Source organism: Daphnia carinata, chromosome 7, assembly GCF_022539665.2.
Source record: "Daphnia carinata strain CSIRO-1 chromosome 7, CSIRO_AGI_Dcar_HiC_V3, whole genome shotgun sequence".
NCBI classification, from domain to species: Eukaryota; Metazoa; Arthropoda; class Branchiopoda; order Diplostraca; family Daphniidae; genus Daphnia; species Daphnia carinata.
In genome coordinates, this window is record NC_081337.1 from 9,911,458 (window position 1) to 9,938,989 (window position 27,532).

General features: G+C 41.8%; 2 protein-coding genes and 1 long non-coding RNA gene across 5 annotated transcripts; 1 reads left to right on the top strand and 2 right to left on the bottom strand.

Moving 5' to 3' along the window:
• Positions 1-556: 556 nt before the first annotated feature.
• On the bottom strand, positions 557-16,631 carry LOC130693856 (uncharacterized). Of its 3 annotated transcripts, XM_059496021.1 has the most exons (15): positions 15,668-16,631; positions 10,567-10,684; positions 10,323-10,406; positions 9,592-9,776; positions 9,128-9,361; positions 9,002-9,053; positions 5,125-5,261; positions 4,739-4,787; positions 2,728-2,862; positions 2,502-2,654; positions 2,248-2,426; positions 1,981-2,184; positions 1,767-1,913; positions 1,614-1,707; positions 557-1,539 (listed from the first exon to the last, which is right to left on the bottom strand). In XM_059496021.1, exons 1-15 carry the CDS (start codon positions 16,295-16,297, stop codon positions 1,280-1,282), a joined length of 2,661 nt encoding a protein of 886 aa, XP_059352004.1. In that variant the 5' UTR covers positions 16,298-16,631; the 3' UTR covers positions 557-1,279. The 3 variants fall into 3 exon arrangements, with proteins under 3 accessions (XP_059352004.1, XP_057373114.1, XP_057373086.1); XM_057517131.2 differs by lacking the exons at positions 9,002-9,053; positions 9,128-9,361; positions 9,592-9,776; ... (1 more) ...; positions 10,567-10,684; positions 15,668-16,631 and adding an exon at positions 7,280-8,570 and having other exon boundaries at positions 557-1,527; XM_057517103.2 differs by lacking the exons at positions 9,002-9,053; positions 9,128-9,361; positions 9,592-9,776; ... (1 more) ...; positions 10,567-10,684; positions 15,668-16,631 and adding an exon at positions 7,280-8,570.
• Positions 16,632-21,763: 5,132 nt separating this feature from the next.
• On the bottom strand, positions 21,764-24,252 carry LOC130696475 (protein IMPACT-A-like). Its single transcript, XM_057519583.2, has 7 exons — positions 24,046-24,252; positions 23,653-23,785; positions 23,490-23,589; positions 23,170-23,427; positions 22,936-23,095; positions 22,098-22,270; positions 21,764-21,993 (listed from the first exon to the last, which is right to left on the bottom strand). The coding sequence occupies exons 1-7, from the start codon at positions 24,073-24,075 to the stop codon at positions 21,873-21,875; spliced, it is 975 nt and encodes a 324-aa protein (XP_057375566.1). The 5' UTR covers positions 24,076-24,252; the 3' UTR covers positions 21,764-21,872.
• A 241-nt stretch (positions 24,253-24,493) lies between these two features.
• LOC130699481 (uncharacterized) lies at positions 24,494-25,864 on the top strand. Its single transcript, XR_009003445.2, has 6 exons — positions 24,494-24,746; positions 24,811-24,909; positions 24,978-25,064; positions 25,125-25,260; positions 25,327-25,634; positions 25,726-25,864. It is a non-coding gene; the product is annotated as an uncharacterized LOC130699481 (long non-coding RNA).
• Positions 25,865-27,532: the final 1,668 nt, after the last annotated feature.

Below are 27,532 nucleotides of genomic sequence, written 5' to 3' on the forward strand. Positions count from 1 at the left end.
AAGCTGCCACTGCTCTGCATTCAGGTATGTTTTTGATCGGAAAACGTTGATGGTTCGGTAAGTTAACCGACAAATATGCGTAGTATGGTTTTTCGCCGTTGCCAAAGACATAATATCACTCATGGTCATACGATCATATTTGCTATTTCCAATTTTGTGTAATAGCCAGAACAGGAAAACTAATCATTTTCGTGACAGGTTGATTCCCACCTCCCATTCATTTTTTTTCGGTGGCTTTGCGTAAGGAAGTAGGCTAAGATTTTTTAAAATGTAAACCTTTTTGTTTTGCAATTCTAACCCAGAAAAGATTGGTATAATAGGCATCTTGCATAAGTAAGCGGCAGACCCTTGTTTCAACTGCTCGAGACTATTTTTGGTACAGAAAAAGCTCTTTCTTTAGCTCTTAGCTTCTGAACAGTACGTTTCCTAACCTAGATATCAGCTGTCATGTTTCAATCAATTCCTAGATTCTGTCCTTAAACTGCCCTTCAATCTCACAAGTCTTATAATGATACAACAAGTAAATAAAACCAGAAATGACGCCAAATGATGGGTGTAGTTTCGACATCTGTATTTAATCTCTCTAAAGAACATAAGCCCTCTCGCACGATCTTTTTTCCTTGCGATTTCTCAGGTCACCTGATTTCTTTTTAGTTCCATTTGCTTATTCATATGCACAAGTACTCGAAAAGTACAAAATCGTTTGACACTAAAGACAAAGGAACATTGGGTTAAAGAGAGATTTATACATCTTCAAGCTCCCACTCATGAATCACACTTTTTTCGAATTATGGGAGCCGCGAGAGCCATAGAAGCTCATAAAAAAACTTGGCAAAATGGTAACGTATGGCAACAGGAGGACGAGAAATAATTAAAACGCAGAAAGAAAATGAAGAAATATTGAGATAATTCTATAAAACAGAAACCAGCGATTGATTCGTATGGATGTAACCACTCGCCCTTCTCATATTATGTATATACCACACGCATAATTTTTTTTTCTTGCTCATAGGGGATTAGAATCAGAAGAGAAAAGATATATATATATATATCATGCTGTTGATTATCAACAAATTATCCAGTTGCAAGAACAAGAGGAAAGAGTGAACAACGTTGCAAATGGGCAAATGGTGAGTTGCAATCACAATGTTTACGGCATGAAAAGCAATCGCCCACAGATGGTTGACGTACGAAACACTCAGGTTTTTACATCCAACAAGAAAGATAAGGAAAAACAACAAGGTGTACATATGCCGCAATGTCTGTGCAATGAACACAATCACTCTCCTACAGAAACAACGGCTGGCTTATTGGTTTCTGCCATGGTGACACCATTCAGAGCATCTCGTAATTCCCTTGAACTTTCTTCATCATCATCCATCATTGCGATATCCTCACATGCTGCTAAAGGTTGGTCCAAGGTCTCCGCCTTGAATGCCAATTCAATTTCATCATCAGATCCCGTTTCTTCTGGTATAGTGCCAGTGTTTTCGGCGTCGGAACATAAACTACTCTTCTTTGAATGGCCTGCAAACGAAACTAAAATAATTCAGCGTATAACTAATAATGATGCGAGCTTCTCATTGTATAGGAGAAAAATCAAGAAAACTCACGGCTCGGTTTCAAAACAAGTTCTGAAAGAATGTCAGAGAGCGAAATGACGCCGATGACGTGATCCTCGTTATCCACGACAACAAGACGGTGAACCTGAAAAATGGTTAAGCTGATATCAAATCAATATCCAACATTTGGTAGCCTTAAATTACCTCGGCTCTAACTATTTTTTCCATTACGGTACCAAGGGGATCGTCCAGGTGGCATTTTGAAACACCTTCAAACCAAGTGTTTCGATGCTCGTTGGCTTGGGTCAGGGTAATGTCCAAGTTGTTGTAGGTCTTCTCCGCAGCCAAATTCTATTATAAAACAAGGAACGTCAAACCTTTGATTTTTTTCTTCATGGTCATACAGTATTTTAATTACGATAACGTCAAATTTGGAGTAGATATCGACCAGCCTGCCTTGCGCATCCACAATGGGCAAAGCAGAGACTCTTCTTTCGACGAATTTGGTAAGCGCGGTTATGATTGGGGTATCAGGGCTGGCCGTTTCGACATTAAGATAAGTGCCAATATTCAATTCTCTCAATGTCTTGTTCATGAAACTGGGTTTCGGCATATCCTTCAACTGTTCAAAAACAAAGCCAAGATAAATACCGAGTAATAAACAACAGATATTCGATTTACTTACATATAGAAAGAGAAAACGCAATATCCTCTTATGTGTGACAATGTACAATACATTGCCTGTTTGCGGATCGATAACAGGCAATCGGTGAATTCGGTTGGTGATCAACGTGTAAATCGCATCGAAAAGGGAGGCATCTGGGCTAATACTCTGAAGTCCTTTGTAGTCCTGCTGAAGAACGTCTATAGATGAATAGAAAAGACAAACGCACACGATTAAAATTGCCGTTGCTTTTGCGTTCTGTATTGACCACTTACTTCGCCAGGTGTCTAGTTTGTGCTCCTCCAGTTCTTCCATTTGCACCAACGGGGACTTGTAATACATTTGCAAGATGCGGATGAAATCTGTGATAGTAAGCATGCCAACAAAACATTGTTTCTTGCTATCCCACAATGGCGCAGCACGAACTCCTGTCAATCGCAATGGAAACAACTGATAATTTTATACCATACACGAGGTAGCCAACTATGCTTATGCATTTACCGTTATGGACTAGCGCGAAGAAAGCCTTTTTCACCAGTAGCTGAGTGTCGAAGACGACCAGCTTGGCGCTGGTCGGTATGAGATCGTAGCATTTGTGGAACTTGAAGAACTTGACGAAAATCTGGTTCTCATCATCTATGGGATATTCATTGAAATGTTCATTTACAATCACGCGACGTTACTATCCAACATTTTACTCATGGTCAAAATACACGAAGGGCACCCTAAAAAAACATTTGCTCGTGGCGCTCCATCCCAAAAAGGATAATTCGCATTTCGAAGCCGCACACTGGCGCAAGATTTAAAATTAGAATCTGTGAATTGATTATCTAACGGCGGACGGAAGAATTCTGTCTTACTATACGTCACTTCCCTCCTTCCCTGCAACGCATGGTTCACGACAATCGATTTATAAGGAAGATGGAAATAGCGAAATAACGAAAACATTGTCAGAATGCCAATAGAGCTTTCAGGTATGCTTAAACAAATACTGGTAAGAAACAAAGGGAATAACATTTAAATCCGATTTCACGCCACACGGAAGCGTGTAATATGGAACGCAGAGTAGTGAACAGAGATAATGGGCCTGGCCAACGTCCAAGATCATCTTAATATAAATAGGTACAAGACAACTTCGCGTCGTAGATTGACAGAATAGCGTGAAAACCCATCGGACAACCTCCATTTTCCTTTCGTCAAAACATTGGCGCTGATGACCGTTGCGGTGAAACCATCGATAAAACAGAGTTAGGATCAATACCACCAACGATCCCAAATTGGTTTTCGCCGTCTCAACATCGAAAACCTGTTTCCCCATAAACACCTGCAATATCTGAAATGTCGCTCCAATTTGGATGCTGCACGTTTTCAAACTCTTTAATCTGATCCACACTGTATTCTTCATCGTCTTCTTGGATGCGCAGCGTCACGTAGTTGGAATAGTAATGCAGACACAACATGACGTCCCCGTTCACAATCGTCACCGACTATATTTCCGACATTCACACCATCCTTCTTTGATTGGCTGTCGCTATTCTTCTAACTGTCGTTGATGTTGTTGTTTTCGACAACGACCTCAACGGAGGACACGTTCGAGTTTTCACCGACTGATGGCATGGTACCCTTCAGGGCTTTCATTGCAAAATGGGCAGCGTTCCATCTGTGGACAAACGGCGTCAGCTCCCGACATAAATCAAGTACACGCGGCGCTCTTCCACTGGCTAGTCTAACGAGAACTTGGTGCTAGACGGGTTGAGGCGAGACTGCAAACGGTTGAGGAAAGCAAGGCGAGCATACCACAGGTTACGCATCGAGTGTCGGCTGTGTGCGTGACTTCTGACGGGCAGGGAATTCGATTCCAAAGTTCAAGATTATTTTTGCTCGATACGGTTTACGTGAGTCCTCGCGGCGCCATGCTCGAAACGCAACACGATGAGCACAACTGAAGAACTAACGCGATAGTGCTAGGCATGAAGTTCGATCCCAACTGTCACTGCCAGTCGTGGCCGCGCGTCGTTCAAGGTGACATTCGCCGACCTGAATTCGCTAGTGCTCTTCACAACAACGTAACGTACGGAATCTCGCTTGATCCACGGGAGTAGGCAACCCATGTGTTGTCTATATAAGTAATGACATTGTTGATTAATAATAAAATAACTATGCGCTTGCGCCCGCGGGCGGAGAACAAGAGGGTTCCGTTACTGGATGGGTTGCTGATCCTACTTTTTGGCGGGCGCAAAAAGGACGATCTGTCTTCCATCCAGGATAGAGGTATTGGCGTCAAATCTAATTTTAGAAAAAGAAGAGAGGCGGGGCTACGCACTCGAATCTTGGCAACGTTATTAGCCTACGACGGTGGCAAACGCCAGTTTCCCGCGGCAGATACGATTGACCCCATCCATCAGACCCCAGCTCTAATCACCTCTTCTTTTCGTGATTCACATTTTGATCCACTGCCTTCTTTCGGCCGCGCAAGGAGTGGCATGTGTGCGTCGAAACAGACTGTCCTTACCCAAATCTCCAAAATCCAGCTTATCCAGGAAAGGATCGGCGACTGGAAGCTGTAAAGAAATAAGAAAAAAAAAAAATAGAAAGACATGCTTTAGAAATGAGTCAAAGCAGGAAACATGACAGAAACAACTCGATTCAAACGCGTCATTAAATACAACTAATGAAAAACTAATATTGCTTCTTTCGTATTCATTTGCTACGTTTGTTTTCCTTATTTAAAAAAATTAGGGCAACGAACGCTTTTCCCGATTTTGAGGAAACAGTCGCCTTACTAGACAGTCAGGCAGCCTTGCGCGCCTGTAATATGATACACGGCGCCATAATAGCACTTTGTGCAGTTCACGACACTATTTAATAGATGCCAAAAAGTGAAGAATTCAAACTTACTCCTCTGGAATCGCGGAATAAAATGGCCGCATGGTTGGGATCAAAAGGAGCGGCGCTATCACCAGTGCGGAGCGCGCCCGGAATTCCGGCGCCTAGGGAGGCTCGTCGGCGATCATCGCCGCGCCGAATCAAAGCTCCTATACAAAGGAAAAGAAAAAACAAAAAAATCCATACGATAACAATGGGATCGTGATCCATTTCTTAGCTTTCGATAAGTGAAAATCTCATCATGACGACTCAGGTACCAAATCTCTCTTTTAAACTCGAAATGCGGATGAAATTGTGGCTAGAACGGACAGCGAAGGGAGGACGGATCAAATAAGTAGAAGGGATTGATAGGGCGGGCGAAGGAGGCGGAGTCAGCATAAGAGAAGGAACAAAGGGTTTGTCGATCGGGGATGGAATGAAGAGACGGGCAGCCGGTGCGCAGTTGGCTGTGTAGCTCACTTCGCACATGACCGGATTCCGGAAGCGTAAAAAATGCAGCGTATGGCTCAATTCGTTCCAAAAATCAGATAATCGAGGACTAGGAGGACGTGTTTGCGTCACACGACGTCTATTTAATCGAGATCGGACAAGATCCGATTGCATGCGAGGCCTAAGTCCATTTCCTCGTTCAACAAGCAATGATGAATCACGAACACTTGCATTCCCCGCATTGTTAGAGCAACATTCTGGCGTTGGCGGGCAGACGACTTTAGTAAACGATAATGGCTGGGACTGTACGATTTGAACCCGGACGGAATCATTGGCAAGGAGTGGAGAAAGTTCGAACGTTATCGGTTGGCACTCGGGCGAGTTCCAGCCCTTGGAATAGACAGGCAAGTTGCGACGCCGAGCATCAAGATCCGCACTGCCAACGGATGTCAGTGAGGACCAGTGGAAAACGTATCTGTGCGGGGAAGTACCCTGCTCTCTATCGACCGGACGACGTGATGCACAGCAACGGCAGCAACATTTCGGAAAACAACCAAATTGCAATGATGGCAACGAATTGCATAGTCCCATAGCCCTTGCAAGGCCACTGGAACAGGTCCGAAATGGCCGAGCCCCAACTGAACACCTGCGACGTGCCAGGCAGCCGAGAAGCTACTGACAATAGTGTACGGGTTTTGGCAGAACAATTAAAAATGACAACAAGGAAAATGGTGACGCTTCAAACGTATTTTTTTTTCTTGGCTCGGTAAACACTGGAACGAAATGATCGACCGAGAACAAAAGATCAGTGATGAACACACGCTCTGCGCATGTGAAAAGAAAGTTCACTGGCGTGCATAAAGTATCTATCATCACAATTTTATCGATTTCTTACGCATTTACTTCAGATTTTTCTATACATTGTATCCATCTTCCCTGGCTTGTGATCACGTCGACCAACGTAAACTAGTTAATTCCATTAAGCAGTCGGATCTCGTCACGACGAGACAACCAAAGGTCGTGTGACTTGCATTGCCAATAATTTATTCTTCCAGAAAGAAAGAAAAGAAAGAAAGAAAAAACCTGGCTGCCGAAACAACGTTAATTACATTCCCTACTTACGACGTTTTTCTTTTTCGATTTTGTCGTCATCTTTGGCCGCCGTCTCTTTCGATCTTAAATTTTTCTTCGTGTTGGAAGAGCCGAAACTGGCACGAAACATTTCAATGCGGCACTTGAACAAAAAGGGGAAAGCAATGCGAGGAACTTGAGACGGGAAATGTAGGCCCGACTAGGTCTTGGCACGACTATGCGGAATCTGAATACGACGTGACAGAGGCAGTATAGGGTACATACACTCGCTCTCCTCGTGCCGATAAGGCAAAGGGCGCACCCACACGACACAATGACGAAGAAGTAAGACAGATTTACAAGAGACGATAAGATAAGTGGGCAGGCCCAACCGATCGTACTTGGAACTGTGACTGGATCAATCCCACACACCCTCCATCCTTTCTTTACCTTCCGACACTTTTACACACGTCTTGACCGACAAGATCTAACAGCTCTTGCACCCGGAACAAAGAGGGCTCTCCCCAACAGTAACCGACCTTACATGGGAATTTGTTTGCTCGGCGTGACTGATCGTTACCAAACAACCGGGTCAGCCATCTAGCGTCGACAGCTTCAACTCGGTTGATTAGCAACTAGCATAACTTATTTATTAATCTATATTTACCTTCTTTTACAATAGTCTCATAAATATTGTAAACAGTTTGGACGGCTTGAGGGCTGGTGTCGATTTTATCATTGCGCTTTTTGGGTTTCGCACCCATCGAATGGGAACGGTCTCGCATCGCTACAGGAGCTGGTTTTTCGCTATCTTCGCTGTAGGATACTCGATGGACACGGGTGTGCTTACGGGGCGGTTCCGTTCCGACTTCCTTATCGTGACTGGAGATATGTGAAAAGCGTCGTAGATAATGGCCCAGTTCGTGTAAGATATGCGAACTGCCATGCGAATGGCTAGTGGAGTTTGACGAATCAGTTTTTTTGTCTTCAATGCTACTGTGTTTCGTTCTGTGAGACCAAAAGTGGCGATGACCTTTCTCTCCAGCAGAAGATGACATCTTTTGGCCATCAACAGAGCAATCCATTTTAACAGAGCCGCTTTTTGTTTCCTCATTCGGGTGCGAATGGGATTTCCCGAACGAAAACAGGTGATGGAACGAGTCGGCACTTATTTTGGAAGAGCTTTTAGCGCGTGTGGGAAGCTGTCGGCTGACCTTCGGCTCGGGTTGAAACGGAAGACTTGACGGTGAATCGACAGAGGCCACTGCTACGGGATTTTCATCAACCAGTGATAGCAAATCGCTGATGAACTCATGGTCAACCTTAGGTACGGGTGAAATTGCTGGTTCAGGAGTCAAGCAAGACTGCCACATGGGATCGTCAGATTTTAATGCCACGCTAGAGAAGCTGTTAACAGGCATGCAAGGGTTAGTGTACTGAAAAGAGTTGACACTCTCTGTAGCATCCATGGTACCCAATGACCCCAGCAAGCTGATTGTGCTTGTATCACTTTTCTGGGGTATGTTTACACTTTCAACTTCTAGTGGTTCAAGCTCTGTAAACACTTGCGAAGGGTAGCTTTCGTCAGCAATAGACGCCATGGAAACAGCCGTTTCCAAATCTTCCATTGAAAAATATTCTTGTTTTCTTGCCATTTTCAAGGAAACTTCAATTTCAATCAAAACTGTGGAGAATGTTTTCAAATTCACTGGGGCTCTGCTGCAGACCCTATTGCTGTTCTTAAGTTGAATCAGTCCCACAACTTGAGTTCCGAGTGAAAGTCGTAAACAAGTTATTTAAGAGTGCCGAGTGTTCACCGATTATGGGTACGCACGAAAAAGTAAGAGAGGCTTGAATGTGTGACGCAAACCACGTAGGCAATGGGACGACGTTCCACAAGAATTTTCGCTTTGCAGCTTTGCACTTAATGAGTAGAAATATGCAAAACAGGCACGGACTTTCTTTGAAGTGGTGTAAATAACACAACAATCTCAAGGAACGAACAACAGTTTCAGCGTCGAACTGTTTTCTGATTGCTACCAGACGAGAAAAAACTTCCCCAAGGAAAGGAACACAGTGAGAAAATGCAGAGGTGCCACATTTTCCAATTTACGACCCCCACGGCGGCATTAACTGTTTTGAGTCTACCTAGCAACAAGAAAATCGGTTTCACCGAGCCTCGTGTTACAAAAAGAAGGAATCTTTCAGAACAGGTTATTGAACCGGTAGACTTCTGTGGACTCGTTTTTGACTACGATAAATGAACTCTAACTTTGTCGACGTTTGGCTCTTTGGCAACGTCGGATCACAATTCCTTTTGAAATGTAGGAGCGCTTCATATTTCTAGGAAAAGGGGCGACTAAATTTTTTCTGCTTATTTAAGACTTACCATGACTGTTGTTATTGTTGCTAATGACGACGGTCGGCTGCTGAGTTTTTTGCTAATAAAAGAATACGAGAAATAAAGACGTACAATTAAAAACGTACATATGACGATTAATTTTTAAAATATTACTTTGCGTTTGTCGTCCGACGAAGTGACGCTCTGCGAACGATGGCGAAACATATCCATGACTTTCGAGACGGGTCCGCGCGACGCCGAGGATTCCGTGATGGATCGTGTCCTGTTCTTGTCGTTGACGCCATTACCACTACCGTAAGTAGGAACTTCATAAGGAAGAGAAGACGGTCCCGGGCTCCCGGGAGACGCAATGCGACCAGCCACAATTGGGGATCCCATCAGCGAGTTCTATATATATAAAAATACGGTCGGATTCAATCACTAAAACGAAACCGTCTCAAAAGCTGTAATCATATGCTTTTTCAAACGAATGAGTGGAATGCAACCATGGTAACCGCAACCATGTAATTTATTCGTTTCGCTACTCTGAAATTGAAGGTTGTGTAATCTAGCATTTCAACAGTTATTTATGCGCTTGTTTGTTTTTTCCGATTCATGTAAAAAATGGTGAAACTCACTTGAACGGCGTTCTTGACTGTACTCATGATGTTTGGTTTCTTAATGGCGCGCTGGGCATCAGATTTGGAACGCGGCCGAAATGCTTCAAAAATATGGGCACTTCCAAGGGCCTTATGACGGCCGGGCGATCCGAATAAACCGACGTCGTCACCAGATTTCCGACGCAGACGATCATCATGGGCGGCTGTAAATAATGAAATCAAGTAACGACTAGAATTTAGTTGATAGTCATGGACGTCATGTTCCAGTGGGAGCACGACCGCACCGAATTCGACGACACAAAAATTGACATGCTGTACGACACTGTCTTCATTCCAAGCAATTTTGATTACTATCAAGATTAGAGATTAGAACAGTTATTGTTAGCGCATGCGGAAAAGAAGATCCCGATTGGATTTTTGTAACATGTTTTTTAGCGCACACATAGGACTGTCAACAATGTGTGGCTGTTAGGAGTCTCTATTTCTGGATTGTTACACTGGGTTAGGTTAGCATTCACAATCCAGTATTTTGTAGCTTCGAATTCGCTGGAAAAAGGGATTATTTTTGGCAAATCAGGTGAGCCATTTTGTTTATTTTTGGGTAAGTCCCAGCAGGCTGGGGCCATATCGTCCTAACTCATGACTCTTAACTGACACGGAATAACAATAATAAACCCACGTCGGGCAAAGCGGAAAAAAAAGCGACAAAGAAAGACAAAAGCATTGCGGACAGATTCAATAAATTGTACCAATGAGCGTTGAACTGGAGGGTATGGCACAACTCGGCGTTGCGCCATGTCGTCCGGGATTAGGTTGAGGCATACTCCACGTCCCTAGTCCATTATACATTATACATCATCATCCCATTCGCTTATTGGAGATGTTCAATTTTTGTAAGATAAGTTAAACGTGAAAGGGGGGAGAATATAAACAAACGTAACCGATATTCCCGGGAACCAGGAAGTCAAGTCTCTTCTATGTTTAAATTCCTACCTGCTCGGGGTCTGGCTCCGCTGTCTTGACTGGTCATAGCGCCGCTAGGACTCCGGCTCCTGTCCACTTCTGAAGCGTCCACGTCTTCGGTCACGATTACGGGTAGCGGGAGCGAAGACTAGAAGTAATAAATAAACATTAAAATATGTTTTTTTCCATAGATAATTCTGTGCGAAATAGTTAGTTATATAAAAAATATTCATTTTAAAAAATTTTGCTAGAAAATGTTGAAAAACCGACTGTCTCTACTTCAGCTCGCTCTAGTAGAAAATGGCATCCACATTCAAAAAAGTAAAGCTTTTAACCGGGATTCAAACAACAACAACAACCACAACAACAAATGACGTTGCTCCATTCCAAGCGTGCCTTTCTTCAACATATTTTTTTTTTCAATGCGACGGCACATTATAGGTGTTCTGCAGATAAGCGTACGTGACAAGTCAGCTAGTGGGCATAAAGCCAACAGTTCCATGGCCATGACGCCAAAACGGCATTCGACGGGGAGAATTGACAATGTTCAAACGTATTCTATAACCACTGCAAAAATTCTATAGATTAAGATATGAGCTAGCTGCCGGACACCGATGGCGTCATTGTAAAATGATCGCCTAAAATGGGTCAGTTGCACGTCCATTTCTCAACCATATCCTTTTCGCTACCCGTAATCGATATCAAGTACATATTCCTGCCCTCGTAATTGACGCGGGAATCAATCGCATCCATCAGGTTTTGGGCATGAAGCCAACATAGTCAATCAATCATATCTAGTCGACAGGCTTCATCATTCCAGTAGGAAGGCGACAGTGAGTAAAAACCGATAAAAGAACAATGGCAGGGGAAGGCATTGGATGATTAGGTCAGCATGTTGCAAAAATCAGGAAGAGGATTCCCTACGGAAATTAAGGAACAATGTATTCCCATAAGTTTTTTACGTCTTTCAGAAATCAAAAGAAAAAGATCAAAGTTTTTGAAGAATCGACATTGTACGCTTCGGGGGTGTTTGAACCCTCGACAGTCACGAGAGGCTGCTGAGCTAATGATCTTGTCACGGGGCCAAGAAAAAAAAAATCCAGAGAAGGGCCGGCGTGACTTTATCTGAACAGTCCAGTCCAACGATGTGCTTACGGACAAGCCCAAAAACTTAAAATAACGAAGAGGGTAGCATGACAGGAAAGAGGATAGCTCTTTCTCTGTTCAACAGGAAGCGTGGTGTTCAGTTTTACTTAACATGCAATCCTTTGTCATAGTAAAGTCTAACGTGACACTTCAGACTACGCTCGAATTCGTTCGCAGGAAAAGATTAATAATTGCAGAGTTTTTAACTGTTGGATATAAACAATTCCAAGGTCTGAAGTCCGTACGCTTTGGGGATCAACTGCTTGTATTACGGGAAGGAATACAGAACGGCCTCTTGCATTACCGAGTACGGAGATCAATACCTGGCTACTACAACATGCTTCATGGCTCTAGAGTACCGTCACGTAGACAAACGAGATACGCACTAGATATTGATATCACGTGAAATGTTTCCTGTGCAGTTTACGATTATATCTGTTAAGCTAAACGTCAGAGAGCTATACATTTATGGTTGTATAGCATATTTGAACCAATACAATAGTCCTCATTTATTTCAAATTTACCCGCCATTGTTTAATCAGATAAAAAGGGATATGAAAAATACTGGAGTGGGCGAATAGCTAAACGAAAAGTAGATTAATAGTTATGGCTTTGTCCTCGATACACCACTGCAGATCAATAAGACAATAAGGAAATTCTTTAACAAATGCTTCTATGGGTTCACTTGGTGACATGGCAAATGTCACCTAGTTATTCTCTTTTTTTTCTTTACGCTATCAACAAATAATATTTTTTACTTGTGAAAATTTTTGCGAGTTAACTGATTTTTCACCACCCAAGACAATCCAGTAAAAAAATAAAATGTGTGAATAGCAGTGAAGAGTTCCCAATTCAATTTCTTGGGGGATCAAATTAACACAAACACTTTACACCAACTTTGATATGAGGAAGGATATAATGATTGGATTCTTTTGTCAAGCTTCTAGGACGCACGCGGATGGAAAAGTTAATAGCGTCCTGTCACGTAAAAAAACGAAATCTGAGAAATGCACTCGATTGGATCACGCTTCTAATGTAACTGCGACCGAACAAAACTAAGGTTACCATTGTTTGGAGAGTTCAAGGTAAAAATCGCATGCGCAAATATAGAAGATGAAAAGCCAAAAAAAAGGGGGAAACCAAATGTTTTCACTAACTAGAGAAACAAACATTCTTACCCACAATCGATAAAAAGAAAACCAACAGGAAACACAAGTCCTCCAGCCCCAGAAATGCAAGGAACGTAGGAGAGAAAAAACGCACACACACAAGGAATAGGTAAAAACCAAAAGTGTTTCTCCAAAGTTTTGAAAATATTGATGAGTATACGGGCAGCCACCACCAAAGAATCGATACAGAGTTCGCGAAGAATTGAACCAAAAAAACCGTTTTGGAAAAGACGACAGAGGCTTATGTTTTTCCAGTTCCCAGTTTACGCCATCATTGTGCCATACTCACCAAACTACAATCGCTCAAAGTGTGATTGCCGGTAGGGCAAACTAAACAGCGATTCATTGCACGCTTTTTGCTAGGTCGCTATTAAAAAGAACTTCAAGTTTTTGATAGCGTAATTTCCCAAGCTTTGCCTAAAACTAGTACAGGGGTGGACTATTGATTTCAACCTTCACCATTGACATGTACTACCCAGACAAGTGCACAGAAGGCTACGCAATGTAACTGTTTGCACAATATTGAATGCGAAGACACAATTTCTGGCGACACTCACACATGGACTACGTGATCTGACCGAAGATGCCAACAAACTGGGATAAGCCAACGCTTCTTTTTCTATTAACCCGTTGCTGCCGATGCCACCGCAAGCTGGCACATCGTCATGCGTTTAAGAGTAACATAGAGTAAAGACGGTGTAGGGTGGAGGAGGAGTTGTACACGGAGCATATGTGCATGCGCGGATTCCTTTCGCTCTCTCTCTAAGGGCCGTGAAAAAAGCGTGAGCGTGCGCACGCTCTTAGTATCCAATACGCGGATTTCAACCCGCGGGCTGGACGAAAACAAAGCAGCCAAAGGCCAATGAACGTCTCCCAGCTAAACAAAAATTCCATATTTCTTTGAAAGCATTAAATAATAAAGAAAGTTGCAGACTATCTGACGACCTGGCATTTTGTTTAATTACATGCACTCCTCTTTACGGAGATGAGTCGATCGTTTGTTTGTGATATTCAGACTTTCAAAAAGAGGGAAAGTGCACCCTTTTAAAGACAACGGCTTGATCATCCCTGTTCTAAAAGACCACCTATTCTCGCATAGACATTTAAATGGGATTATACGACCCCAACGACCTGGTAGAACGCGACGATTAACGTTACTGCCAAAGTTAGCGCGGTATCCCTAACATAGTAAAGCGACGCACGTACACAGTTTATAAGTAGATACAATCAACTGTGACTAGAAAGTTAACAATGTCGCAAGACGGGAAAATCCTTTCTAGTACCCGGTGGTTTTTCGCTCACGACCCAGTCTGCAGGGCCGTCAATCCTTTTATGGATTTTTATGACCGCCGCTAGTCCAACAAGACACACTTACGAAAAAATGGGGAAAAAAACGCTAATAATAAATAAAAGACAGGTGCCCTGTGGGTTAGTAGATTAGAAAGGAGACGAAAATGCTAGGAAAGCTGTTATGCAACGTAGGTGTTCCATGCACACCTACATGGAAACAACAATGCGATAGTCGCCATGGAAACAGGCAATGAGACACATTACATGAGAATGTAAACAAATAATTTTTTTCCTTCCAAATACGAAAACAAAAGCCATAATTCGACAATTCGACAAAGTGCCTAGTTATTCTAAGGGTGACACCTTTGATTAGGCGATTTTGACCTTCCCACCAGAATCACGAAAACGTGCGTCTTGCTATGATTCGCATTAGAAAAGCAAACCTTGAAACCAGTCGAGTCACGTAGACCAAGCGAATCTGTTGGCAATCAGCCGGCTTGAATCGGATAAAGGGAACGCGAAGTAGTAAAAACGAAAAGGAAATACCAAATCGTTATGAACGTAGGTAAGATGAAGAATATTTGAATCGTTAGTAACTTTAGACCCTGGGAACCGACAACAAACTGGCAAAACTAGTTAAAGAAACAAGAGACCTACCGATTAAACCAAGGCACGACAATTACTTATCAAAAGACTCTGAGCCCCCTGTTTACGTGATAACATGTACAATCGCGGTCTAATCTCACATATGGATCAGTCAACACATTTTCGTTAGCCAAGGGTGGAGCATTTAAATACTTTTTGTGCGATTTGCAAAACAATTGCAACAAAACCAATGCCAAAACTTCACGGAGAAGATAAGAGACGAATCAACACTTCAGGGCATAGGATAAAAAGCGACGATCGCCTTGAAAGAATTTTTTGTTTTCTTTCTTGAAGGACGTTTTGACTTTGAACGACAAAGAAACTCCTTTTTAAAAAGCAGGGTACGGATGAAAGGTGGCAGTTGGTTGCCAGTTTGATAAAAAAAAATCAACTAGAGCACGGCATGGCATTTGCTTAGTCAGCAGCAAATACAAGAAGGGGGATTTGATACAGCGACGTTCGTAAAACCAAAACCTTTTTTTCAGGTTTGACAGTTAGGAAAAAACAAATCAAAACCAAAACGGCTAAAATAACATGCCTTGCCCAAAGCATGTTGTTTCTCTTTCTTCCATTCGCATTTTTTAAACAAAAACACGTGGTGACTTAAAAAGAACATTTTTAAAGAAATCCAAAGCTTATAAACTGTAAATGCGGGGGTGTTGTCAGAGACATCTAGCGAGGGGCATAGAAAACTGTCCTATGCATTCGCCTTAAGTGGATTGGTGATGAAACGCCTATCTGCATTGTTGTCATCATTCATTGTATGTATAGGTGTCAACGACAAGGTTACCTGTGATCTCATGTCCCATTTTATAAAAAGAAACAAGCGAGCGAACTGATAGATTCAGAGGGCGTGATCAAGTGGTTGTATAAATATATACCTTTCTGTAGACGTAGTTCCTCCGTGGAATCCAAATGTCCTTGTTGTTTGAGCGGTCCTCATTATCTTCTGACTCATTTTCACCGCCATCATTTGTATCTTCTTTAACATCGATAAGATTTTTATCGACGAAATTGGGATCAAGTCGTAAAGGTTGGTTGGGAACTGGCGCCGAGCTATGCCGGACACGCTGCCTACTGCTCGGGGTGAACATTCCGGTGCTAATGGTGTTATTATTGGTGGTGTTGGTTTGAACAGGACGTCGATGATAGTGTACGGGAACAGGCTCGTTTAACAATTCACCACGCCGATTAAGAGAATTCGAACTGGCTGACTCGTCAACTGAACGATTTCGACTGGCCATCCAGCGTTTAAATAGAGTGTTATGGCGATGGAGACTTCCCTGGTAAGAGGGCAAACTGTGATAGACGCTGCTTTCAGTGGGCGATGAGCCAGACTCTGTACTGGGAATCTCTTCTTCCACATCTTCAAGAACGCTGTCGTTGGTCTCGCTAATGCTGCGCCCTCGATGAAGTTTTTGGCCGTTGACTAGACGTCGGCCCACATTTTGGTTCGATTCAGTGGACCTACGAAAACTTCTCCTTTCACCGAAATAAGACCACAGCGCCATTGCGCTTTGATTTTACACAAAAATACTTGCCCTCGGGAGGCAGCCAGGTTTTGCGTCTTCCTATATTTAATGGCAAAAAAAGACGTAGTTCGAAACCCCAAGGCGATGCACGTGGCAGCTGATAACGATTCAGCCCTAACAATCGCCGGATTTGAAGGGACGTTCAAAAAAGAAAAAAGATTTTTTGTCAATTCCACGAAATAAAAATGTCTCTGTTGACACACGTGCAATTCGACAAGGGAGACGCAACGCAGACGAAAAAATGTTGATGTCAAACTTGACAATTGTTGCGAAGTCACATGACACGAATAAAGAATAGTATGGCAGAAATCGTTTTGCTTTTTTCACGACACACACACATAAAAACCAAACGAGAAAATGGCAGAGAGAAAATTTATCACGTCTGCACGGTTCGGGGAGTAGAAACCTATTAAGTGTGGAGAACAGTAGAATGGTGGTACTAGCAGTCGAAAAAGGAAAAGATGGTGGATGTGTTCGGCGGGTAGGGAGGTGGATAGCGAACCATGTGAATGCCTTAAAGCATTAGAGAAGCCTCCTCTTATACAATGGTGTGTGTGTGTGTGTGTGTGTGTGTGTGTGTGTGTGTGTGTGTGTGTGCGCGTGTGTGTGTGTGCGTGTGTGTGTACACTATATAAAGTAGTCTGCCGCCTCGTGTCGAGCGGGAGGGTTGGGTGCCGATGGGAAGGAGGTTTCTTTTTTAACTACTATTTAAAAACCGCGCGCACGGACACATGACCTTGAATAGTGCATGTACACCCGACAGCAACATTGCTGAGCGAACGTCTCTTAGCCGGCCTTTCTACAGCCGGGCATGACGGACGGCAGAACAGAAGAGACTTGTTGTTGGAGGCATCCCACTTCCAGGGAAACAAAAGAATGAGAATGCAGTTTGAGAAAAAGAAAAACTTCTTGTTATTTAGGTGTGACCCAACCAACAAAACCAGTCTGAGAAGTCCATTCCTGTTTCGTGATTCCCTTTAAGGTATTTCAAATCCGAAATTCAAACCGCTGTGCATCAGAAGATGGAGTACATCAAGATCATATTATTAGACACAATTTTTTAAACCATTCTACGTAGCGGACGCTCGACTTTCAACGATTTCGATGGCCTTTAACAAGACGTAAACAACCATTGGGAGGTAGTCCTTAATTATAATAGATACAATTTGGACTTTGAAATGAAAAAGAATCGACTCTGAAATAGGAGAAATAGTAACTATTTTGCCATTGGTTCTTCATTGCTCTGACGTCAATTGTACTTCGTTGACATTGCAATCTTCAATCGAGACTGTGTTCCCAACGGCCACGTACAAAACAGAGGCAATTTGAACAGCGTTGACAATATGGCAAAACAGGAAACCACAATTTTTCTTCAAGACTATACTGTGGGCTGACATGGCTCGGCAAACGTCTACAAGCCACACCATTTGGCAAATTATTTATAGAGGAGGTGAAATGGCCTCGTCCACGTGAATCTGTTTTCCCGAGGTTTTGGCATAGTGGAAAGTGCTCACCATTTGCGTCGGCCGCTTCTGTGGTGGTCTGCTGCGTTGTTTACCGGGCGTGCCCAATCGTGTGTATATAAGACGGGGCGTGATTTCTTCGCAAAATGGCCACGATGCCTTCAAAGCGGGAATAACGCTATACTAATTTACGCCCCAAATCAGGACATTGGGGGAATGCAAATCTATTTGGATACCTTCCAGTTCAAACAGTTCCTTTTTGGCAAATAAAAACGCGAGTTTCATTTTCTGAAGGCCTGGAGTCAAAGAGGCAACAAAGGTGGCCATAAAAGGTGACCAAAGAATTTCGATAAAATGAAAAAAAAATATCGTGGAGTAAAACTGCAATCTACGATATCAACAGAGAAACTCTATTCACAAAAAAGGTTTTTCGTTGTTTCTTTCTTAGCTGATTGCAACAATTTGTAAAAATTCCTTATCGTTTGAATGAGAGAGCCGATGCACGTGCTAGCCAAACAGGCAATAAACGAAAAAGGTTAAGATCAGTGATTAAGTGTGTAATCTACTGATAACTCTTTAAGATAAAGGACAAAAAATAGCTCAAAGGTTCAGTGACCGTTGCACGTGGCTCACAAACATGGCAATAGACGACGCAGTAGAAATCATATCAGGGAAACCAACAATGTAAATAAATGCCACTTGCAGTATGCAACCATTTGAAATTGTTAAATCCCAGTCACTCAATTGCGACTCGCATTTCTGATCAAATGGCCATCCTACAAATGTGCAGTTTCACTTTACGGACTTTGCCTTGCACAAATGTGTGCATTTCCCACTTATACAAACATCACGGCAACCCTATTTTCCTCTTTCACGGGTAATTACGTAAGAAAACATGGAAAAATTTTCAATTACTGCCTTACCTGTCGAAGATTGAGAGAGAGATGCTGAAGAGGCAGAAGCTTATGGTGACGTCTGGGCAGCGGGAGAGTAACTGCAATTTGTCGACGGGATCGCGTCTCTTCATTTTCTAATTGAAATCCACCTGGAGTTTCTTCAGGAATAGTTTCGCATATATCAGACGTGACTGGATGGTTGCGTCCTATCCATCTTGCCACCGACTGGCGGCCAGGAATGAGCTGATGCCGCCGGCTGCTTGGCGAAACAGTTGCTACTATCATCTTGTCTGGGGATAAATCACACACGTCGACACCCTCATCCCGATCGTCGATCGTGGACAAAATCAGCTTCTGCTCCAAGGATGGATCCTTCATTTTCCTTCCGCCAACGACGGACCTCTCAGGCACCTGCTCGCCAATTTTCGTAGAGGAAGAAACAGCACTCGAAACTGCCAAATAAAATGTCACAAATGCAATTTATTACTCATTCGTTTTCAAGGAAGCCAACATGTAATAAAACAATCAACAATGCTGTTATTATTTTGCTTAGGATTATGGTCTCCAAGGGAGTTCTTTTCCTTTTCAGTAGACTTGGTCAGATTGTTTTGCCCTCTTTTAGATTGGATTCTTAGTGGCAAGGAAACTTTCGCTTCGCTAGCTCAACTACTGCACGTTGCAAATTACTTTCCTTTACAGAGAGTCTGCCCACGTTTACACACGGAAAGATTAAATCGATCGCTGTGTAGCCAAAAGGGAAAGCAAGAATGGCGAAAGCTCTTCATCGTGACGAGAAAACGTATACTTATAAGCTGAATAAAAATAGACATTATAATCAAAGTGTCATTACTTAAGAAAGTGCGCTTTCCTCAACTTGTTTCAAAGCCTGCGGGATCTGTACGAACGCTATTAGCGCAACGGTCAAACATTTCCTAAAACATTAGGAATTGAATGGTAATGGAATGCTTGAACTCTCCCACAAACAAAACTGAAAGATAAAGCTGTAGAGGTGACCAAATTGACCGGTCAACAGAATTCTTTGAGGTGGTGGTAAGCAGGGAAACGACGGAGCACGTGCCAAATGCGCCGCGCTGACCGCCGAGGGACTAAAAAAAACGACGTCGTCTTTAAAAAATAAAGGGAGGATCGAAACAAGATGGCGCTTATATGCTTAAAATCGATAAGCTCTCTCAGTGGTGGACGCGTATAGTAGTCTCGTAGTCTTCCCTTTAATAGCTCCATCAATAACCGGAGCAAGTCCCTACAATATGTAACGTAACGCAGGATCGTAAAGAAAACACAAAAAGGGCATGATAAGTGTCACCAAAAGGAAAAGAAATAGAAGAACAGTATTAACAAAAATACATGTGTAACATTTGGACATGTTCCCACACGCAATGACGATTGCCAGAATTGGCTAGTTATAACCGCGGAGGATTTTCGGACGCTGCGCGGCATCACCAAATTTCTCGTTAATGACACGGGCTTGTTTGTACGTGGCCAATTCTCGTCCCATCAACACAAATTGTGTATGCAGCTGTCGGTTTAGAAAAAGGACAAATTATAGGAGTTGACAGAAGAGATTGGATAAGATAAACAAACGGGGGGGGGGGGGGCTAGTTAGGAGAGAGGCGCTTTACTGAAGGATCCAGCGCTTTGTTCATTTTTGGTCGATCAATGATCTCCCAGCAACAGGCCTGCCAGCGCTGCTGCCACTCTTCCAAGTCCTTTTTCTTTGTCAAACATATGAAATGTCCACAGAAGCTCTCGGTTGAGCCACGCCTTAGCATTTGACGCAAACTCATATATCTCGCGAATCCATTTATTAGAAAACCTCCGGAGCATTCGGTACTTCATATCCTGCATATCAGTAAAATCCTTTCTCCTCGCGGACTCTACAAAAATCACGATATTTAATCAACTCCCGTCATGAAAATAAAAACGTCCTACAAAGAAACGTCGTTGATAAATCATTTAAGCGACGTAAGGTTTTTATTTTATGCGCAAGTTGTACAAGCGGATGAACTTCTATCATTTTTTTTTACATTTTCGCCTCGAGTTTTAAAAGCGGTAAAACTCAACCGATCGATACCCTAATGTCTTCATCTAGGGCTTCGCGATTCGCAAGACTTGGTCTTCCTAACTGAAGCCTGAAGCTGTTTTGATAGAAAAGAAAAGTTGGCTCTAACATGTTGGCTTCATCTGAGCATGCAAGACAGTTCTATGACAATGTGACACAAAGACGGCCCAAGAAATTTAAATACCTGCTTTCAAGGATTGGCAATGACGCTAGTCATGGAAATTGTTAACAAGGCACGTGCCAATGTCGTACAGTAGAACGTAACGTCTTCAATACACACACGCAGAAACAGGTTATTAATACACTAAAAATCGAGTAGACGAGCTAAGGAATGAATCCATCTGTTTCGGATATAGCCATTCAAACAAACAAATCGAAAGAAAAAATGAGCAAACAACAACAACCAGCAATAACTTCACGCCAGTGTAGACAAAAGACTAATGGAAACAAATAAATAGAAGAGGAGGAAAAAGAAAACAAATGGGCAGTGCAACGCTGTTTTCATGACTATTAATACTGTAAACTTGTAATGTTTTTTTGACGCACGAAAAATTTCCGTTTCGATGCGATTAACACAGCGCTTCAGGATAGACTGGTCTGACACGTAAGGTAGCAGCAACCTAACCGATTCCTAACATCAAGAAGAACAGTGTACCAACTCGTTTCGTTGTGGAGAGCGCAGAACGCCCCTGCCCATCCAGCGAGATAGGGGGCAAGCGTAGGCGGGGTGGAGTTTCAAACCGGTGGCGTATCCAACGAACGGAAGACTCCTAACAGAAAGGAAAAAGCGGCGCATTGGCTGTGCTAGACAGAAAGTAAGGGGATTTCCGTTCCTATCCGCACGTACACCAACGCATGGTCTGTCTATATCTGCTAATGTTTCAGCATGGCAAAAACGGGGAATCGATCAACGACGCATTATCACACGAGTGACAACACCATCGCTAATATGCACAAAAAGACCTTAGGGTTTCCACGTAGCGTAAACTCTTTCGAGTGTAAAGCCTACGATCAATGATATCGTGTATTTTGTGTTGTGATGTGTATGCTGCTTTTTCTTTCTTACTTTGCTTCTCTCTATCAGAGGAAAGCAGAGTCACGAAAGGCCCAATAATCTAATCAATAAAAGAGAAGGCGAAGAAAAACATGGGGTGCTGTAGAGGTACTACTACTGAGAAGCGCCGCGTGACCGTGGCAAACCAATGGTGCAAAGGCACAATTCGATATGGAACAAGTCTAAAGGATTGAAACAAGAAACGGTGAAAGAACAAAGGAAACGATGGAATCTGTGTACCCATGGGAAGTGTGCGTTTTCTTTTAATGTTTTTATGGAGTACTACCTTTTCTTGCTTTTCTTCTTGGTCACGTCGTCACCGCCGGACGAAGCGATGTAAGTGCCTAGCTCGAGAGCCTCACGTGCCGCGTTGTTGATGAGCTTAAAACGGTCTCCACCGAGCAGAATGCCTCCAAACCAACGAGAAACAACTACAATGACGTTTTTTACGTCTAAAATCTGCGAAAGAAACAAAAAGAATATAAATCAAGACGATTTCGACGCTAACATCAAATAAGAAAATATCTAACAGATGAAAACAACCGTTGCCAAGACGACAGGATATTTACGTAACAAAGAAACAAAAATAATGACCAGCCCACAGACATTGTTATTTAGTGTATCTTTATGCTTAGGTACAACTGACAGGTTTCTCATTAGAGGCACTATTGTACAGCTTCGCTTCGACCCACCCAGTCTTTCACTTTTTTTTTCACGATGGACGATAAGCCCCTACTGTTACGAAGGTGTCAAAGGTGAATAGCTAGACAGTAACAACAATGACAGCTGTAGGACAAACTCCTTATGTTGCGGTAAAATATCGTTAGTTTTGTGGACGTGAAATATAGATTTTTGGACGGGCATAATACGTACGAAAAATACAAGTTAAAACTTTAACATGCTGACAACCTACTACGTGTCAGCGCAAATACCATTTTACAAAACACCGATAAAAGTGGATATGTGCGTAACCGAACGGTAAAGCCGAATTGTCGGGTTAATCAAACAGTAGCCTTACATGTGCAACTAAAAAATATCGACACTACTTTGACTTTGGAGATAGATTAAAGAATTTGCGAAGTATAGTTAACAGAATCCCTGCGAGCACCTATACAAATCAATACCTGAAGCAGATGCATCAACCGTCCACCGGCGTGAGTTTCACCATCATCATCACAATCTTGAAGCCACATTTTCGTCTGTTCATTGTATATTCTGTAGGCGTAGATGTTGTGTGTAGCTTGTGCAATCTTACGGTTTTCGTACAACTTAGCTAAAACCAACCTAAGGGTTTAGAAATGAAACAAAAACTTAATAATATAGATACAACGATATATTATAGAAATGTTTTATCGTACTTGACTTGGGTGGTATTAGTGACAGTAGCTACGTGACCCTGGAAGGTGCTTTTTCTTTCTGTAAACGGAACAGCGCTTGTTATAGGTGGACATTCTTGTTCCGAGTCCTCGTTTTCTAAAACACGAAACTTTTTGGGAATATCCTCTTTGCCCAGAGGGACTGTTTCATGGACCTCATGTTCAGTTAAGTTCACAACTTGTAATAGTTCTCGTAATTTTTCAATCCAAAGGTGAAGAATACTTTCTCCAGCATGGTCTCTAGTAAACATTGTAACATTTAGTAAACCATTGCTTCCAATAATGTGACAGAAATAACCTACAGGTATATTTGTTCCAACTGATTGTAGATTTCGTCTCTGTCCTGTTCTTTCATCCATGGTGCCGTCAAAAGGTAGAATGGAGGTGATGTGGCTGGATACTCTGTAAAACCCTTGTCGGCATCTTAATTAACTTCCACGCAGGATGTGTTAAGAATAATTATACCTGCTGGCAATGTGATGAGAAGTGTTGCCGTTCTGTTATGTTCAGTTATTGTTGCACTAAACGTTCTGAATGCCTCATCTTCTATTTTCCATTCGTCAGGATATATAGCTGAAAGTGCTTCAATTTCATCAACCTAAATGAAATATGATTGTTAAATGTCACCTCATGAATAGGTCACATTTGTTTAATTGCTCTCGCTCATGCCGGGTGATTTGAAGTGGAAAATATTAGCTTTGTGTTTTTCTGATTCCAAGTTTAGTCAGTGGCTCACAGCTGCCAGAGACTACATTTGCTGTACACAGGATCAAAAACAACACAAGTGATAGTTTCCATTCCAAATCAGAAGCTATGTGATAATCATATGAAAATGTGAGTCACAAAGGTGAGGGTTACCTGTATGGATAAATTTTCTTCCTGATCCATTTAATGTAGTTGGGTCACTTTCTTAATAAAAAATATTTTGTTTAGCTTTCAGAAACGAAACTTGCTAACCGACTAGATTACTAATTAGGAAATGAAAGTTTTGTATGAGGTCAAACAGCACCAAAAGCAGTAAGATTCAAAGCTACGAAAATGACAACTTGCACGGAATAAAAGGCTAATAAAATTTTACAGTAAAGAACAGGAGGAAGAAATAAACTATGGCAATCCGTTTTACCCAAAAAAAAAAAAATTTTGGCCTTTTTTTTTCTTTTTTACAGCTATGGCCATCTAGCGGCCAGATTCCTACTTAATTTTCTCATTCATTCCTTCAGACATGGATTGGATAATATGGTTACTTGAACACTGGATTGGCAAATGCAGTACAGCTGACTTATGTTTCACATGGTCAGTTGGAGATTTCCCAGGCAAAATTTCTAGTAACTCAGCATTTGGTACCATCTTTACTATAATTTTATACAGTATCCTGCATGTCTCATTAATTAAGACTTAAATCCTTTTATAGATTGTCACATCAGTGAGCAAGGTTCAGTTTAGGGATTGAGAGCCCTCAGCGACTGTAACACCTAGCCCATATTCAAATTGTAGCACTTGATTGCTGCCACTGATTCTTCAAAATGCCTATTTTGTATGGAATGATTGACAGCCAAATGGTACTCCGATGTCACATAAATATCAATTGTTTACTTTATTTACATTTATTAAAAATTTTTGAAGGAATGATTTAAACAAATGCCAAAGGTGAAACATGCTGGAAAAGCTTGATGTGAATGTGTAGACATAGTTTTGGAATTCAGAGGTGCAGCCGGCTGTTGGGTAAAACTTCATCTAAATTTTGTTTCAATCCAATATGTTTTAGTTACTATTTGTGTGATTACGCAAAGGATTGGGCCATCCAGGCAATGTGGATATTCTGCCATGTACATGACAAACTGAGGATTCTTCGTCAACATGCAAGATGTTACTCCCTGGTAATGCTTTTCTGCTGAGTTTTTTTAGTTTTCTAATTTTAATTGCCAATGTTGTATTAGTAAACTACTGTTGGCAGAAAAGCTGATACATTGGGAAAACGGTTATGGCAAGTGCGATGAATAAATCACCATAGGTCAGTTGTCTTGCATTCACAATTGCGACGAAGATGAATCATGGAGTCAAAAACATTAAAAGGTGGAACTATTTTAAATTTTTAAATTGTTTTAATTGGTGTATCGCTAAGTGCTGATACATGTGTAGAACATGCTGGAATTCATGTCATCCTGGAGAGGACTAAAAAAAACGAGCTTTATCCACAAAGCAGCTCATTAATCATGTCCCAAACGATTGTCTGCGTCAGCCAGCAATCTTTCAATGGCTAACAAGCATTTAATAGTTTTGAAAATCGCGGTTTGCACTCCCTAAGGCGACATTCCTTAATCCTCACCTGTCAATAGATTTGAGTGCAACCATTTCTATTCTGAACTGTCGCCTACGAAATTCTTTTTCCATAAAATGAGGTGATATGATATTATAATGGAAATTGTTGTCAAGACTGCCGAGACCAGGTACATTGTTTATCTTAACGTTTAGTGATCAAAACAACCAACTTTGTAACCTATCTGTTTTTTGTGGTGCATGGAACGTCCAACCGGAAAGCCCATGGAAGATCTCTGTGTCCAACACGAAGGGTTCTTCGAAACTTTCGTATTCAAGTTTTGGCTATGGTGATCATTTGCAACTGCATAGCATTTTAGAAGCTCCTGCCAGGAATCTACAGGAATATGGCAGATGATGAATTTATGTACCATGTAAGCGATATCAATAAGAACGTCTTATGCTTATCTATGTTTTATTTTCTTAATTTAGATTAATAGCAATAGTGAACCTGCGAAGGTTTCTGGTTGGGATGTGATGACAAAAAGTTATAATAATTTGAAGTACGGAATTGAACTTCCCTCCATCAGTCGGCTGTGTATTCCCGCGTATTACGGTATTAATTATTTAAAAATTGAAGTGGATATCTGTGCTCCCTTCCTTTCCGTAGCCCCGTTTCCCCTTGACTCGTAATAAGCCCGTAGGGGGTCATGCCCCTACTGTACGGTATATATAAAAATAACATATACCGAGGTTTGGAGGGCTCTGGCCGGAAAGGGGACGTGGGGTCCGCTTAGTCCGATGATGTGTTCACGGAGGGCGACGTGGTTACCCACAAATCCGAACTAAAGGTTAATCGCTCCAGTAAAAATGTTCCAAATCTTCGGCTCTTCTTCCGGCTTCTCTTAGCCAATCACCGGGTAATCTCCCCGGTGGGTCAACAAGGCAGTGTCTCCCCCTGCCTGGGTTGACGGCAACTTTTGAAAGGGCTATTATGCCTTTTTAAAGTTGCAAAAATAATTCTAATGTGCAGAAAATTGTCAATAAAATTTTTCTTATAAAATATTTTTTCCAAAATTTGTTTCTTTCATTGTCTGTGTTCGCTGTGTTCACACATTACGTTTATCAACTTTTTGCCATAATAGCAATCTATTATGGCATATGGCAATCCGTTTTACATAAAAAAAAAAAAAAATGGCGGAAAAAAAAAAAAATCGCACTTTTTTCTCTTTTTTCTACCCGTAGCCATCTATCAGTCGGTTTCGTTATTACAGGCATGTAAGCAATTTCAGTTAATTGTATCCCATTAGCAGTTAATTGAGTAGCGTGGCTGGAGAACAACGCGTGGCTGGAGGAACAATTGAAAAATGGATAAGATAATAAAACAAAAAATGGTAAGTATAAACATTATTATATTGGTTTTCAATTATTAATTATTGTTTATTAGATCAAATTATGAAGCTGCAGGCCCAGTTATTGGAACAACACAAAATATTAGATAACAAAGCTAAGGATCGTAGGCCTAACACGTAATGATTCTATTTATTTGCTTTTATTCATTCGTGTTTTGTAGCTCAAATTTTGAGTCTTCAAGCTCAGCTAGGGGAAAAGAACAAATTGGAACGGAACAGTTTCCAAACAGTGAAGGAGGTTTTTCAAAACTCATCTCTAACTGAACGTGAGGATGAGTTGGCATTAGGCGAACACAGCCAGGTACCTAAACTTTTCAAATAAGAATTCAAAATAAGTATAGAATTTTAAAAAACAGTTATTTATTGCTTAGTTATTCAGTCCACCACATGACAGTGTGTTAAATTTAAATTCTGTTAGTGCTGCACTAAAAGAATCGTTAGTAATAAGCTCATGCAGTGAAGGAACTGAACAATTGTGGGAACCTATTTTTTTGCCGAAAATGGGTGTGGTACAGAAACCCAGAAATGGCACAAGTTCAACATGAAACATGGATTAGGTACTTTTCGGTTTTTTGTCTATCGAAAAAGTATTTTTAATGCTATTATTTTACATTCACAGAATTTTAGCAGGGGATCAAGTCAAGTCTGGAAGTGTTACAGGATGGAAGAGTGAGCCT

Coding starts and splice junctions, on each gene's coding strand:
- LOC130693856 (XM_059496021.1), bottom strand. CDS start 16,297: ATGGCGCTGTGGTCTTATTTCGGTGAAAGGAGAAGTTTTCGTAGGTCC. Junction 2,863..4,738: donor GCTGGATTTTGGAGATTTGG/GTAAGGACAGTC, acceptor AATATCCCATAG/ATGATGAGAACCAGATTTTC. Junction 2,427..2,501: donor CAAACTAGACACCTGGCGAA/GTAAGTGGTCAA, acceptor ATTCATCTATAG/ACGTTCTTCAGCAGGACTAC.
- LOC130696475 (XM_057519583.2), bottom strand. CDS start 24,075: ATGGATCAGGAAGAAAATTTATCCATACAG. Junction 23,428..23,489: donor CAGTTGGAACAAATATACCT/GTAGGTTATTTC, acceptor AATGTTTACTAG/AGACCATGCTGGAGAAAGTA. Junction 22,271..22,935: donor GGTTGATGCATCTGCTTCAG/GTATTGATTTGT, acceptor TTTCTTTCGCAG/ATTTTAGACGTAAAAAACGT.